General features: G+C 41.6%; 2 protein-coding genes across 11 annotated transcripts in view; one reads left to right on the top strand and one right to left on the bottom strand.

Annotated features, from left to right (window-relative positions):
- Nucleotides 1-11231, bottom strand: part of LOC138616566 (R3H domain-containing protein 2) — a 54942-nt gene extending 43711 nt beyond the window's left edge. For 9 of the 10 annotated variants that reach the window (XM_069690964.1, XM_069690970.1, XM_069690967.1 and 6 more), the window contains exon 1: nucleotides 10560-11231. The gene's annotated coding sequence lies outside the window, so the exon portion shown is untranslated. Of the gene's footprint in view, nucleotides 1-5540; nucleotides 7584-10559 lie in introns of those variants that run through there. The other variant, XM_069690965.1, reaches the window with a different exon arrangement.
- Nucleotides 11232-13173: 1942 nt separating this feature from the next.
- Nucleotides 13174-15314, top strand: LOC138616565 (inhibin beta B chain). Its single transcript, XM_069690963.1, has 2 exons — nucleotides 13174-13613; nucleotides 14293-15314. Exons 1-2 carry the CDS (start codon nucleotides 13271-13273, stop codon nucleotides 15060-15062), a joined length of 1113 nt encoding a protein of 370 aa, XP_069547064.1. The 5' UTR covers nucleotides 13174-13270; the 3' UTR covers nucleotides 15063-15314.
- Nucleotides 15315-15990: the final 676 nt, after the last annotated feature.

Raw genomic sequence — 15990 nt, 5'->3', positions numbered from 1 at the left:
AGTTTGGCAATGTGAATAATCCAAACTAGACTTTATGTCCTCCCTTTAGCAGTGTCTGTACCAACACAACCACACCTTGCATTATGTTGTAACAGTTATTTTTTTTTATTTTTTTTTTTTTTTTTGGGGGGGGGGGCAGAACAACAAGCTACTGCCAGGCTTTATCTCTGAATATGTTAAATAATGCACTGATTAAAAACTGGATGTATCCAAATGGTGACCAATGTCCTCTATGGTCTACACAACACTTCCTTTTGCCACAACCGCACTTAATGACAGCTGGTATTCTGGGCTGCCATGCCACAACAGTGATGGAGGCTTAAGTGCTGTCAGCCAGCCAGCCTAACCCAGAAGTCAGGCATCCAGCCATGAACCCTGCCAGGCTGTCTCTGGTGGACCAGTGCAAAGCGTGGTCTTTTACAATGTGTCTTGTGCACTCCAGAATAGCCAGCAGGAAGGCAACATTGCCAGTCATTCAGACATCCATCCAGCCAACCTCAAGCTAACTAACACTCAGCTCAGTGTAACACTAAGTGACCCCCTTCAACTCCCCTTCCATGTTTCTTCTCTGCCCCTTCATTCCTCAGGCACCAAGCCCACTAAATATTGCCCCTTCAAATCCCATAAGCCACGGTACCACAGGTCAGGGTCTGAAACCCAGACACACACCCAAACATGATCTCTCTATCACACACCAGTACAGATCTGTAGCATCCATTAATCCAGAGAGCACGAGAGGCAGAAACAAATGCAACCATACCAGTAAGTCAGCACAAACGGATAGAAAATGGCCTCTGTCCTTTATGCATTATCATTACAACAGGCATCGGACGACTGCAATGTTCCAACAATGACGACACTGTGCTGAAATAGAAAAAAAATAGGGGTATGATGATGACAGGCCTGCTGTCGGCTGTACGGGTTGTGGATACAGAATGACAAGCATAGTATGTATGCGCTTCGACAGACGTATGAGCTCAATTTAGCAGGGCTATTATACTATATCTGAATACAGCTGTGCAGATCCTAAGCTGTACTTGACATGTTTAAAACAAACTATTTGTGTTTGAAATTTGATGGCATTGTTAAATTCATAGATGATTTTGTTCCATTCTTACCCATTTCATTTGTGAGTGTGTGTGTGTGTGTGTGTGTGGCACTCGCAACACTGCAGCCACAGCACAAATTAGGAGGCCGTGTTAATTAGAGAAACTGCACACGGCAGCTAGTCACTAGATCACGTAGCTGACCTGACAGCGGTGGCGGGTCAGCGTTGCGCTGTGCGATGCCATCTGTTTACCTATAAAAGCCAACCACTCCCAATACTTCGGCTTGCCTAAAGATAGCAATTTATCTGTTCCCCACCTCCTGCCAGTTTTTCTTGCCTCTCTGTCCCTCAAACTCCCCATCCGTCATGGCAACTTTCTAAATATGTCAGAAACAACCGCTCCTAAACTTCTGTTTAAATGTAGTGTGATTGAAAAGGTGATCTATGGGCTTTAGAGGCTTCTAGCTGACACCTTTTGCCTTCTCTCAGTTGCTCCATTTGTCCGTCTCTCGAGAAACTTTACCAAGTGGGTGCGTTTTGTTTTTTTAACCCCGTTTACACCTGGTATCATCAGTCTGTCCTCATCTGTCCCAAGAGGCCAGCTTTATGCCGTCTGTTCACACCTGGCATTTCATGCGTCTCCACATACTTCTCGAGTGGCCACTTGTGATCAGATCTCATATCTCTGCTCTATATGCAAATGAGCACAGCGTCACGAGTATATACAAGTAAATAACCACAGAAACGCGAAACGAAACAGGAGGAGAGGAGTTTAAGAAACAGGCATTTATAAAAAAAAAAAAAAAGAAATCTTTGCTCAATGAAGCCTCATTTTAATCTACAATGTAGGCTATTTCACATTTGTAAATGTTTAAACACAGTTCAGTGAGTTTGTAGGCTAATTCACAACCTTCACTGTGAGGACCGGGTCAGCTCGGGTCATATTAAATAATTGTTCCATTGCGTTAAACACCGCTGCTGTGGATAAAAAAAAAAAAAAATTAAAAACTGCACCAGGGTCGGACGCTCTCTCACAGCTGTGGGTCTGATGTGTGTTGGAAAAAACCACAAGATAAACTAAAATAAAAAAAGATAAGCCCAGAGGAGGCTTTGGTGAAACAGAAACATCCCTTCTGCTTTCTGTACAGTTCAGCTGCACTTGGAACAATCATGGTGGAGATTCTTTTCAGGAAACAAAAAATCTAAAAATCACAGCACGTAGCGATCTTCAGGTTAAAGATTGAATGGAGAAAAAACTAACATGCCGTCACGTAACGGTAACCTGTGGAAGCGCCAGGTCAGATACGAACACAGGAACGTGTCAAAGAGAGCTGGATTAATGTTTGTTACTTCAGAGGACGTCAGCTGAGCAGGCCGTCTTCCAATAAGGCCCGGAGCGCATTGAGGAGGGCGCATTGAGGGCGCATTGCGTACACACCGCTTAACAAATGTGGCCACATGCGTCCCAGACCGACTCCGAATGTGGCCTGAGCAGACTGGACTTAATGCGTCCTCGGCTCGTTCACACCCGTACTTTTAGGTGAAAACTTGTGCTGTTCAAGCCATGGGGGATCTTGATGCCAGGTGTGTGCGAGGTCTTTGAGTATGAGGCTGATACAAGGTTGGACTGGCCCAATTTGCACCACACTGTCATTAGCCTTTATTATGTCAGCCCTAAAGAGAGTACTTTTCTCTATATTTTATTGTTACAAAAATTGCAATTCAGAGATGAATGAACACTTACCCCTGCAAACTACTTTTATTAAACCTCTGCTTTGCATCCACAACAACTATTTGCATTACCTAATCTAAACATGTTGTTGTTCTGGGTTTTGTACCCTCATGGTTGAAATGCACTTATTGTAAGTCGCTTTGGATAAAAGCGTCAGCTAAATGAAATGTAATGTTATGTTATGTAAACATACATTAACACCATTAAAAAGTGACAATGGAACCAGAGGCAGCAGAAAGTTCAAATGCGGAGGGAGGTATAATAGTAAGAGACTATGGAACCAGAGGGGAAAGAAAGGATATAATGTGGGGCTGCCTTAATGACATTATTGTTTTTATTTGATTTATTAATCTAAACAAAAAGTTTGTTTTTTGGGGGGGGAAAGCAGCAGAAAAGAAAGTGTGAACCTTCTGACTTTAAGGCAATTACAGCAGAAAGTTACGCCGGGGTTTGCTATTGATTTTTTACCTCCCTTCTTCTCCCTTTTGAGCTTCCTCTCTTTTATACTCTGTCTTTTTCCCACGCATTGGCAATTAGTATGGAGGAGTGGGGGTATAGGAGCACCAACTACCTGGGGAACAGAACTCCAAAGTCACAAACAAACAAACAACAGAAGCATTGGTCATACCCACAAAGTGGGAAGCACACAGACACAATGGCTTAATGCAAGAGGATGGACTTCTTTATGTTGGTCAAAGCTAAGCTATAGTCACTTCCCCTGTCCCTTTGTTGTCTCGCTCAAGAAAGGGTCTAACACAGGGGTGTCAAATATACGGCCCGCGGGCCGGATCCGGCCCGCCAGGGAGTCTAGCTCGGCCCGCCGGATGACTTTGCTAAGTGTGAAAATTACAGAAAGACATAAATTGCATTTCTATGAGAATATGGAGGTTTATGAGTACAAACGTTTTGTAATTTTCTTTTCTTTTTTTTTTTTAATCGATCCAGTAATTGCTTCAAAAACAGCGTAAATGCGATGTCTGCTCCGGAGGCAGCAGCGCTCGCTTTGTCAAACGCGTCACAAAGCGAGGGAATCTGCAGAGGAGAGCCCAGGCAGACAAACAGTGGGCTGATGTCTGAGTTTTTGCTCTTTTTGTTTCTAGTTTATTAAATAGGGTTTATCATCCAAAAACCTTCACCAATGATTTAAACAAAGATAAATATTTTCATTATATATGCGTTATTATGATAACGCATACATACAAAGCAGATGATTTTACTGGTCTGGCCCACTTAAGATCAAAGTGGGCAGTATGTGGGCCCCTTAACTAAAATGAGTTTGACACCCCTGATTTAACATGTTGACCAACAGACCGCTGGAGGAAAACAACATTAGCTTGAGCAACCCGACACCAAATCGGCGGCCTATCGAATTTGAGGGATGCGGAAGTGGATGTCTGTCTTTTGTATTTCTAACTGACAATTGTGTCGAATCATGGTATGATCATCGTTTTATAAATACCAAGCTAGTTGAATTAAGGTGCATCACATAGGACACTGATGCATGTTGGTTTATTTTAATGCAGAAAGACACGCACGCACGCACGGAAAGAGGCAGACATTATATAAACAGGCCATGAGTAAAAGAAGCACAAACGGATCTGGGCCAAGTGAACAAAAAAATAATAAAAGGAAGTGATGATGATGAGGATTGTGAGCCTGATTTTGCAATGCTGCAATGATCAGAACAGTGAAGGAGAGGGAAAAGCCAGGTCTTCTAAACCTGAAACAAAGCTCAGGCCATGAGGATGGCGTGCTATTTATAGTGACCGATTTTTTTTTTTTTTTTTTTTTTTTTTATTAAAGAGGGCTCTGTTGTTGTGCTTTCTCTCACGCATGTGCTGCCTCTCTCCCACCTCCTCTGTATTCCCTCGGTTCCCTCACATCATGCTCCACAAATAAAGGTGGAATACACAGACATATGGAGGGATAAAATGCTCATTGCATTTTGAGATCAAAGGAGTTTTCTAATTATTTAAGATGCACCCATTAACAGTCACAATCAAAAACCCATTACTGCACCTTTAAGTCAAGATGGTCAGTGAGGATCAACTTCAGGGTCTCTGAATCCAGGACTTCCCACATGCCTTATGTAAGCCAATAGGTTGTCCTTTTTCACTGCACCTCTCCATCGCTCCCTCTTCAGTATGACAGTGTTGCAGAGAGTAACGCCTACTTCTCAGTGACTCTCCACCCCCACCAGGCCACCTCCACCCTCCGCCCTCCACCCTCCTCCTTCCTCCTTCCTCCCTCCTCCCCTCCTCCCACACAGGGACAGTGGAAGGGAATTCCTCATTACCTCAGCGTTTGCCTCACTAAACAGGCTTTGCGTGTGCCTGTGCATACATATATGAACATTACCGGACCACATGGCACAAACAACATCCAAGTCACCACACATGAAAGCATCGTACAGCGTGTAATGTGTAAAATACATCTATGCAAAACCAATCTGTCTTTGCCACATTGATACAATGAACTGCACTTACACAAGTAGAAACTGCATGCACGGTATATGAAACTAGATTTCTGTGAACCACATTATATGATTTCTGCACCGTTACTGAGGCATAATTAAAGAAATTGCTTTGGGAACTTTACAAAGCGCAACAATGAAATGTGCCATGATAAGTGGTAATTATAACAACCGTAAAGGCTGAACGTTGAACCAAATCTACAGCTAACGAAGCTACTTTCACCGACAAATTATGAACACCCGGTGACAAAGACACACAGACACACACATGCACCGCACATCCTTACTGTATTTGGAGTTCAGCTCTGGGGATCTCCAGCCAATCCAAATCAGGAGTCTCGCAGATTTAAATCAGAATTAAAAAGAAGCTCTGGCATTATTTTATCTTGATAAAGATTATAAATGAATGAACTCCATTTGCTTCAGCGTGCATACAGCAGACTTCAGGAGTGTTTAGGTCTGTCACTCTCTTCAGCTCATTCAACTGTCTTCGTCTTCAAGCTTGCCATGTTGCCTTCCTGTCTGTAGGTACTAGCAGCTCCGTTTTCTTAATGAGTTTCATGAAAATGGTCCCAAAAAAAAGTCTACTTTGACTGCCCCCTTTCTTTTTCTGAATGAAGCGCAAGCTCAACAGTGAAACAGAATATCTCGCTTGCTTGCTTGCTGGCTCCCTCTCTCTCCACCACTCTTATGCTATCAGGCGCAGAGTTTGCACCGCTCCCTTCTCCTCCAACCCTCCCTTTTGTGTAGATTCTCTCTCTCCCTCTTACATATCTTGTTTGCTCTCTGCCTCTGTGAAACAATATAATTGCAATGACAGCCAAACCAAGGCGCGTTAGAAGCCCAGCTGTTTAAAGGGCTGCTTGAATCAGCTAATATGTCACTTGATGCAACAGCAGGACTCTATAATAAAAGCTTACAATAAATAGACTTATTTTCCACTTAAAGGTTTGGTACTTTCTTTTCTCCCCCTAAAAGGACGTCGTTTACATCTGCTGGCAGGCAGAAGAAACAGTCCGCGCTCACATTAGTCCCCATTCATCACTTACCATTTTACGGAAATATCTGAAGTCATTATCTGTAGCCTGTGTCTGGACAAACTGAACAAGCAGAAAAGTACTGACAGCTGCTGGTGAAACCGAGCACTGCTGCAATGATCCAAATAAAAATATAAGGAGGGGGATTTGGAGGGGAAGATAGTGGAGGGAAATAATGAAACTACCTCATTAGCAAGGAAAAACCTTAATCCCACAAGACAATATATTTGCATGTTCTCCCTGCAGCCCACTAACTGCAGCTCAAAGATGCAGTGGGAAAGAGGCAGTCAAAAGTTCAGAATCAAAAGGACACACAAGCAGTCAAATTTTGCGTAAGGTGTCACCGATGTCTGTCTTAAAGATAGATGAGTTGACAGTATGTGACCAGGCTTCATTGTGAACAGATGTGTGGCCAAGTTTGAGGGCGTTTCAGCTTCAAGTTTGATTAAATTGCAGTGATCGGGCTCGTCTCTCATAGCTCAGTCTGAAGTAGTGAATATTTTGGCTGTAATTGTAACCAAAAAGATCAATTAACAGTTTCAACATTCAACAGCACAATAACCAAGAAAAGTGCAAGGTAACGAGAACAACGGTAAAAAATTAGGGATGTTCGCGCATTAAGTCAACTGCGTACGAACTGCATTAAACCAGCTGGGACTGTTATTTTCAAGGTGCTCCTCAGGCCAGGACTCTGCAAAACGACAACACTGTCCCATTTTCCAGCACTGACACGGGTCAAGGCTAGTGTACAATAACTTTTGCTTTTGTGTCAGCTACAGTATTGTAGCGGACTGTGCGTGTACAACCAATGAGGTAAAGGGTAGAAACAGTAGATCTTAACTCAAGCTTAGAATTCACTTTCAAAAGGTCACAAAGGTGCCCCTGGCAAATTTGTAAGCAATGTCCCTGTTTCCTACAGTTATAGTACTCAACATTAAACCATAGATTTGAGATATACTGGTTGTCCAGTCAGCATCGTGGCTTGTCCAGTCCTTTCCCAATTTTAGAGTAACGTATATAGTGTTTTAAGTCCATTATAGCCCGAGTATTACAATTGGTGAGATGCATTTAGCCTACTGAAATGCATATTACAACATACACTCACCAGTTCCAGAATTCACTGAAGTCTCACTTCAATTTTTCTTTCTCAAAACCCTGTTTTCATGGGCTGGGGCATAATACAAATACTAGAAAGTCCAGCATGCTAATCATCCAATGTTTACTTCCAAGGGGACTACTCTGTTTTAAAGTACTAGAATTTGAGGCAGGAAAAAAAAAGGGCCTGCACGGTGATAAAGCCACTTTGGTTACTCTGAGGTATTCCATAATGTCACTTAGATTTTACTTTTAATAATAAGCAAGGCTCTGAGATATATATATATATGAGCTTATATATCATATATATATATGATCAGGCTTATATCAATAGTCTATGCTTTGTATGTTCTTTGAATATACAGTAGATTACACTACAACTGTATACATTAAGGGGAGCCATTGGGGCTCAATGGTTAGCACGGTCACTTCACCATGAACTTTGCGGACAAAATAAGCACACAGAGAAAATACATGGGCGGATGTTTAGCATAGAACTTGCTTTCCATCCTTACTTTGCTTTGTTAGGATGAAAACCTAACCAGTGACTCTGCAATCCTCGCATGGCCGTGGAAAAACGCTTGTCTCAGGTTGACCACATGGCTGGGATAAAAGGGATGGCTGGCATGCACTATTGCCACGTAATTGCTTAAAACAAGTGAAGCCGTTTCTTCTGCACTTGAGCAGCCAGGTAGCTTCTTTCACAGGGAGGTAAAAGAGGGGCGTAGAAGGTAGGAAGGAGAAAGGGGACGAGCTGAACAAGGATCAGTGGCCAAAGATACCACAAATAGAGCATTTGTGAGCACAATACCCAAACAACATGCTGCAGTTCCTGCATAAAGCGTACAGCTGACATTAAGCTATTAGGACACACTAGGAAAACCGTTATTATTTACACTGCAAACATACAAACAATCCAAAACAGGCCTTTACTAAAACCAACAAAACGTGGACATAAGCAGCTTATTTCTGACTTATGGTTCTGCATGGATTGATTGAGGCTTATTATGAGCCAATTTTTTTTTTTTTTTTTTTTTTTTTTTAATAACTAAAGCTACACATCCCTTCAGCTAAGAGATACTTATTTGAAAAGTGTTTTATAATTTCCCTAAAAAAACTAACAGACACTTTTTTCCAATCTGTGCTTGGATCCTATGATTCAACATTCCAACATGTGATAACCTTTTCCCTTTTCTTTCCCTTTGAACTATCATGGGAAAACCCTCCAGCTTTGCAGCAATGACTGTGAAGTCAGTCAGGCCGATGAACCCAATCTGAGTACAGACTTACAGCCATGCAACCAGTCACCTCCCTTCTGCTCTGATCAATATTTTACATTAAAGCAAGCAATGAAGGATGGATATGGAAAAAGAAGATTGACAAACACTGAAAGGGGAAGACATAATGAGAAAAATAGCATAAAAAAAAAACAGAACACAAAAAAATGGTGGGGGGGGGCAAATAAAGATGAAGAAAAGGGGAGAGAGAAACAGAAGCAGGAGCGGTTAAGAGAAGAGACGGATAGGAGCAGCAGCAACAGCACCACGCTTGGTGCTCTGGCAGAGATCTATAAATAGCTCTTCAAATCTCTCTAGAAAAAGCCACTCTTTTACTTATGCTGCTGCAAACAGAGATTCAGAGACAGAAGCAGATATGGATACCTTGCTGACAAATAAACAGAGATCACATCTTATTAGATAACAACTGCCCATTACAATTACATCAGTCCATAAAATAGAATATTACGAACACTTTTACAATGTCCACTTTGGCTTGTATAAATATTTGATTGCAGGAAGTGAATACAGGAAAAGCAAGTAACCACATGTTCTAATAGTGTAAGGAAAAAGAACCGTTTGTCGTCATGCATCCTGCAAACCAAAATCAGCACACTTATGTAATCTATTTAGCAAATACTTGCACTTTTCCACCATAAATGTGTTTCTTATTGTAATGTAAACCAATACAACAATTTACTGACACCTCACAATTTGATAAGTAATGCAGAATGCCTTAAGATGCATAAAGATCCACGAGCTGCAGGGTATAAGGGGGGGAAATATGTTGACAGGGAGGCAGGATACTCCATCTCTCTCATGGTGGCCCTAGCAACAGCAGACTGTTGATTCAGTGACTCACCTCCACCAGTTCTTACTATGGATAAGACTTTTTCTTAATGATACTGCCTTTGCACCAGCAACTGAACTCAGCATTGCTTCTCCATAGTACACAAATTAAGAGAAAACATGGGGGTGATGCAAAAAATAAATAAAAGTATACCAATTCTTTCAACCACAAACTGCAGATGTAAAGCCATAAACTGTTGTTGATCTCACTCAGTCTACAAAGGAAGCAACAAAATGTGATATTTTCATGACAGTGTGAACATCAAATGTGACTTTGTTGGCAGCCCCTGGCAGCCACTTGCCAAGTCTCAACATCACATGACTGGGAAATGGCAATTGATATGGAAATTTTTTTGTTTTCAGACACACATGCCATTTTCCCAGAGCAGATGTTTGGATTACAGCTCCAATAGTCGCTGTGCTCTGATTCCAACTTTTTTTGTTGTTTTACTACAACAGTCTCACCTTCTGTTTTCATCCTGAGAATACAAAAAGTAGAGGTAAAGCCAAGCCACACAGAGCAATTTCATTTCTGATTCACCTCAATCAATTAAGGAAGAGTCACACCATAAATGAGCCACAGCCTAAAATGAATAGTATTACATTAGTTTGTAAACTTGAAACGCCGTAATGCAACGACTACACCTTGAGCAGCGCTGTAAAAGTACGTGTAAACCAATTTCTAAAATCAGATAACCAAGCTTTAGTCTCACAACCCACAAACTAAACAAACTCACGCTGGATTTGGTATCACATGTTCACGTTTGTTTGCAGTAGTTTCTGACCAACAGTGGGGACACATACACGCAAGGATGCAAATGCATAAATAGCACCTCGTTGCCACCATCCGATATGTGCTTTAATCGGACGGACAACATGTTAAACACGGACAACATGTTAAACACGGCCATCTCGTGTCCGGCGTGGAGAACGCGGACTTTAAAGATGGTGCTTAACGATACCTGACTTAAATCATCGATTCATTTTTTTTTTTTTTTTTTTTTTTTTTTTTTAACTTATCTCAGGTGATCTTCGCGGTTCATCTTACCGTCGTGCTCGGCCGTGTGGACGATCCCTCTCCGTTGTTTTCTGTAAAGGAGAGCAAAATGCAGCGCGGAGTCAGAAGTCGTGGCTTGCGCGTTGCAGTTGACTGAAAATATTAGCTTGCCCACACGCTAACAATAGCTAGCTCACGGTATTAGCTCGCTTCCTCCGGCGAGTATAATTAGCCACCTAGCTCCCGTTAGCTGCGCGCTAGCTAGCCTTTTCTTTTTTTTTTTTCTGTGTACATTAGCTATCCCCCCACAAAAAAAAACAAAAAACTAACCCTTATTTTTTTTTTTTTTTTTTTTTTTTTTAACACGGCAAACTCGTTCACCAACAAAGTATCGACTGTTTATTAGTGAGGCTGAACCTCGGTCCGGTTTGCTAGCTTTCCGAATGACTTACCAGTGCTAGTTTAATGGTGCGCTGCGACCCCGACTGTCAAAATAGCGCCGCGTGAGGGGGAAGCGGCGTGAACGTTAGCGATAAGACAGCACGCGCTGCTGGAGCGCGAGGCAGTCGAATCGGTTACACCGCTAAACCACAACAACAATAACAACAACAACAACAACAAAAAGGGGGGGGGGGAGCAAAGAATAAAAGGACATAAATTAAAGAAAAAAATAAACAAAACGCTATTCCCCCTTCTCGGCTCCGGCTTGCGAGTGTCAGCGTCACTTTTTTTTTTTTTTTTTTTTTTTTTTTTTTTTTCTCCTCTCCTCTCTTACCGACAGTTTACGTCAGCGGCGTACTTTCACAGTCGCAGCAGGGAGACGTTCAGGGGACAGTAAACTTGTTCATATTTGTTGCCACGAAACGTAGTGCGATCTGTGTTGGTTTATTAACGCGTGCGTTTTAAGATTTAAGATGTCGTTTTTGACAGCTGTCGCGGTTTGTTGTAAATCAATGGCGAGCGAAGCGTGTTGTCATTCTGCAACTGTTGAACTGCACGTTTGCGGAAAATCTCCCACGTATCAGACCTAATCAATCTGATTTAAAAAAAAAAAAATACGTTATCGAAATGTAAGCAACATTATTTACATTAACATCGGCTGTCTAAAACCGAAAAGAGTTTTGACGTGACTTTTTGTAACTTTCCTCGTGAGATGACGTAGCCTGGATTAATAGCCAGCTGTGGAGTGAAATACATGTCTTTCTTTACTTTTATTTTACACACTTGTATGTGACACATTATTCACAGATATCAATCAGTACGTGAAGTGAAGTTAGTTGTAGTTCCAACAATTTCCCACATGTCGGCAGGCAAATACTCCTGTTGTGTTAGTGCCTCTCCTACTCAAGGCACGCAGCAAAGCAGAGCTACATGTTCACGATGGGTACTGATTACCTGTAACGCTAAAGAAATTGGGTTTGATTATCCATACTGCTTGTATCATATGAGTCAGTGAGGGGTACACACTCAAAACGTGTCCTGTTTTAGGACAATGCTGTGAAAACATGACCAGGTACGTGTCTATTAGTTTATTTTGAATTTTGATTTTATTTTGAAATTCATTCTTTTTCCTCTGTGCATACGATTCTTTATCCAATAGTTTATATTGTAAAGTAGTAAGCCATATTAGAAACGTGTTCCCCACTTTAAAATGTTTTAGGCTTGTAGTGTGCAGGTCCACTGTTGAAATGATTTGTTACAATAGCTTTCTTGAAATCCTTTAGATTAAGGGTCTGTTACCGTAAACCAGTATATAGCCTATATTAGGTAGCCTACGAAAGTCAGTGTAGGCCTATATGTTAGACACAGGCTATATGATACAGTTACAGTTTAACAATAGACTTGATTAAAAGCTCTGCAATCTCGTTCTGGGTCGGGTTTTTATTTTATGAATACAAATGAGTGTGAGGATCCAGACAGACCATCAACAGCATGTTTCTTTTTGTCGTGTTTTTTTTTTTTTTTTTTTTTTAATCTTCTTTACATGAGTAATTATTTTGCTGCGAGATATTATCCTACCTTGAAAGAAACATGACGGGACGTGTTTCAAATACCGCGCTAAGCTCTCCGCCTCATAGCTTCGAGCGCATTTGCACAATTTGCACCAGGCTACCATTCAATTGTTCGATGGCTTCGAGTCTTTTCTATTCTGTAACTGGGTTAAAGGGCACAGAAATTCAAACTTTGATCGGCAAGAGTGGTGACAGTATGCGTATCCTTCGACCTGGAGAGGGCAACGTGGCAGGGAAAATACCTGTTGAGATAAATGCGCGACCTGATTGTACGGGTTTCTTGAAATGTCTCCAAGCCTGTCACTTTACGCAGTTATTAATATGAAGCTGCGTGTGAGATCTTGTACCCGCAGTGTCACTGACAGAAGTTTTATGGAATCCGCGTGTTGACTGAGTCAGTAACTTACGTGTGAGCGCGTGTGAAGTGTGTGTTGTGTGAGTGTCTGTGTTGATAAAAGGACATAGATGCTCTGCCAGTAATTTCCCGGATGCGCTCATTGGTGCATCCTTCCAACGTGTCACCAGTTTTGGTGGATTACCCCAGATATCTTCACCATCAAGAGAGTGAAACACCACTTCGTTTTCTCAACTCCTGTCATCACGGTGTCCAGCTGCCTGCGAGGAATTTTGACAACATTTGGGAAACTGTTGATTTCCAAAGAACAACTCAGGAGAAAGGATTTGAAGATTTTTATTTCTTGTCTGCGCACTCAAGAGTGCAAAAAAAAGAAGCATTTATTTACTTCAAGGATGACGCCGTCTTCGTTATTTTCAGCGTTTCTTGTTTTGGCACCGTTGCTGTTACAGGGTCTGTGGGTCAGTGGCTCCCCGGGCTGCGCGTCCTGTGGCTTGCCGGCAATGGAGAGAGACGCAGAGGAAAGGCTGATGATAGAAATCGCAAAGCAGCAACTTTTGGACAAGCTGCACCTGAAAGAGAGACCAAACATCACTCAAACTGTGCCCCGGGTAGCGCTTCTCACTGCCCTGCGCAAACTGCACTCGGGGCGCGTCAGACAGGATGGCACCCTTGAACTAGAAAACAATATACCAACCAAAGATCAAGGCTATGAAATAGTGAGCTTTGCAGATATAAGTAAGTTTGGTATTCACCTTTTATATTGTAAAGCTGTTATTCTCTTTGTGAACTTTACAAGGACACGTGTTCGTGCGTAAAATACGCACATTAGTCAAACTTTCCTTGTGACTTGTTAGTTTAGGTTATGGTACTGTTCCACAAAATATAGCAAAAGTAGATCTCAAAATCCACCATGAATTACTTTAAGAAACGTAAACTAAGTCTTTTGGAGCGCCCCTCACAGTCCCTCCACTTGAACATCACTGAAGATTTGTGGGTAGATTTTTAACATGATATGTGTGCAAGATAGCTTCTGGGAAGAGAAGTGAGTATGCATATCTAAATACAGAACAGAAAGGCTCCTATGTGGCTACAAAAAGTATTTGCAGGCTGTGATATCTGCCAAAGAGGGAGTAAAAAGTAACTGTGTATTAACATTTGAAGAAAAGCTCACTTTCTATAATCTTGCAGGGTTTGTCTTTACTTATTTTCACTTAAAGAAAAAGAAAAAAGTTATTTGCCCAAACTTTTGCATACCACTGTAGTATATCTCCACGTCTTGTTTTGAGCTAATGGTAAAGGTCAACCATACTACAGTGATATGGTAAAATACTTGAAATGGGTGAAAGAAGAAAGTCTCTAAATTGTTCAAACTATTAACAGTCTGTGTTGTTTTTAAATTGTCACTGTCTAATAGATAAGAGAGGGAGCGGTGACGAGGCCAGCCTAAGCCTTACCTTCCAGTTTCTACAGGAACGTAGCCAAAGTATCCAGGTCCTCCAGTCCTCCCTGTGGATCTATGCCCGCTCCTCTGAGGACCCTCACCGGGACTCCCGTCTCCTTGCCCGGGTCTTCCTCTCTGCAGATGGTGGGACATCCGCTTCTAATCGCACTCTGGTGATAGAAAAGATGCTGGAGGTCCAGGAGAGTAATTGGCACACTTTCCCCATCACCCGCACCCTGCAGGCCTTCTTGGACGGGAGCCAAAACCGGCTGAGGCTGGAGGTCAGCTGCGAAGAAGATGGAAAGAACCTTTGCTCTGCTGAAAACCCCAACCAGCCCTTCATGGTGGCCCAGGTGCGTCTCCGTGACGACCACTCCAAACGAGTACTCAGGAAGCGCTCGTTGCATTGTGGTGACGAAGTAACAGTGTGCTGCAAGAGAGACTTCTATATCAAGTTCAAGGATATCCAGTGGGATGAGTGGATCATTGCACCTGAAGGCTACCATATGAACTACTGCATGGGTCAGTGCCCCCAACATCTGTCTGGATCTCCGGGCATAGCATCCTCCTTCCATGCCACTGTCTTCAGCCAGCTCAAAGTCAACGGCATTAACACAGCTACAACTTCATGTTGCATTCCCACCGAGCGCCGACCGCTCTCCATGGTCTACTTCAACTCCCAGCACAGCATTGTCAAAACGGACGTCCCCGACATGATAGTGGAGTCCTGTGGATGCACATAAGGGACATAGTATGGAAGACATCATTTAGTTATTGGATTTGTTTAGTCTGTGTTGTAGACAGACAAACTCACAGAAACACAAATGGAAAGTGGACATTTATATTACTTTTCCACTCAAGGCTACAAGATACAAAAAAAGATACATTCTTGGGAATATACTTTAAATACGACATGTTTAGTTTAAATAGTCTTTTCCAAAAAGAATAGATTTTTAAATAATCTACTTATGATGTTACCTGTGCTTTTTCTAAAAATAAGAGACAACAAGTTTGTTTTGTCCTAAAGCTGACAGAAAGTTGGAAAGTGTTTATTTTATACGAAAATTTCAAAATTAAGATTATATTAGGGAACTTCTAGACACAAACAAAAAGAGAATATTAAAGGCTGTACAGTTTATTTATTATACAGTCAGGCATAATTTCATGATTAAAAACTACAATACTAAACCACTAGAATTTAAAAATTATATTTAAGAAATCATACAATACAATACCATTTTAAAGTATTGTAATTTGCAGTTTGTAAAAAAACAAAACAGGTTGTAGATCAAAATTCCACTTTTCCGTTTCAAAGACTGAAACACATTTCAGTGCCTGGAAGTAAGTGAACCTAAACAACCTTGAATGGAGTCACAGTTCTTCATCCATATGTCAGAGGCATCAATTAAAGAGGATGGAAACAAAGTAACCCTGACAAACAGTAACTCAACAAATAATTGGGCCAGGGTTGGCTATATTAAGAAATTATGATACTGTAAACCGCTCATTGTAGTGTAAAGCAATTTGCTTTTTTTTGTTTTAATGATTTAGTTCTTTAAATAATGCTGCTGGAATTCAGTTCTGGAGATGCAGTAAAATGTTTTACGGATCTCGGGTAAATGTGAGCAGAACTGACACTACTATGTTACATGTTATAGCCACAGTATCCAC

The sequence above is a fragment of the Brachyistius frenatus genome, unplaced genomic scaffold, assembly GCF_029030835.1.
Source record: "Brachyistius frenatus isolate BFR_SWC_R1_liver_20210118 unplaced genomic scaffold, ASM2903083v1 Contig_10, whole genome shotgun sequence".
NCBI lineage: Eukaryota > Metazoa > Chordata > Actinopteri > Embiotocidae > Brachyistius > Brachyistius frenatus.
Note: the sequence above shows the minus strand (reverse complement) of the source record. Positions and strands in the feature narration are given on the sequence as shown.

Excerpts from the sequence above, each read along its gene's own strand:
- LOC138616565 (XM_069690963.1), top strand. The coding sequence starts at position 13,271 with ATGACGCCGTCTTCGTTATTTTCAGCGTTTCTTGTTTTGGCACCGTTG. Across the intron at positions 13,614-14,292 it reads AGTGAGCTTTGCAGATATAA|ATAAGAGAGGGAGCGGTGAC; the intron begins GTAAGTTTGGTA and ends ACTGTCTAATAG.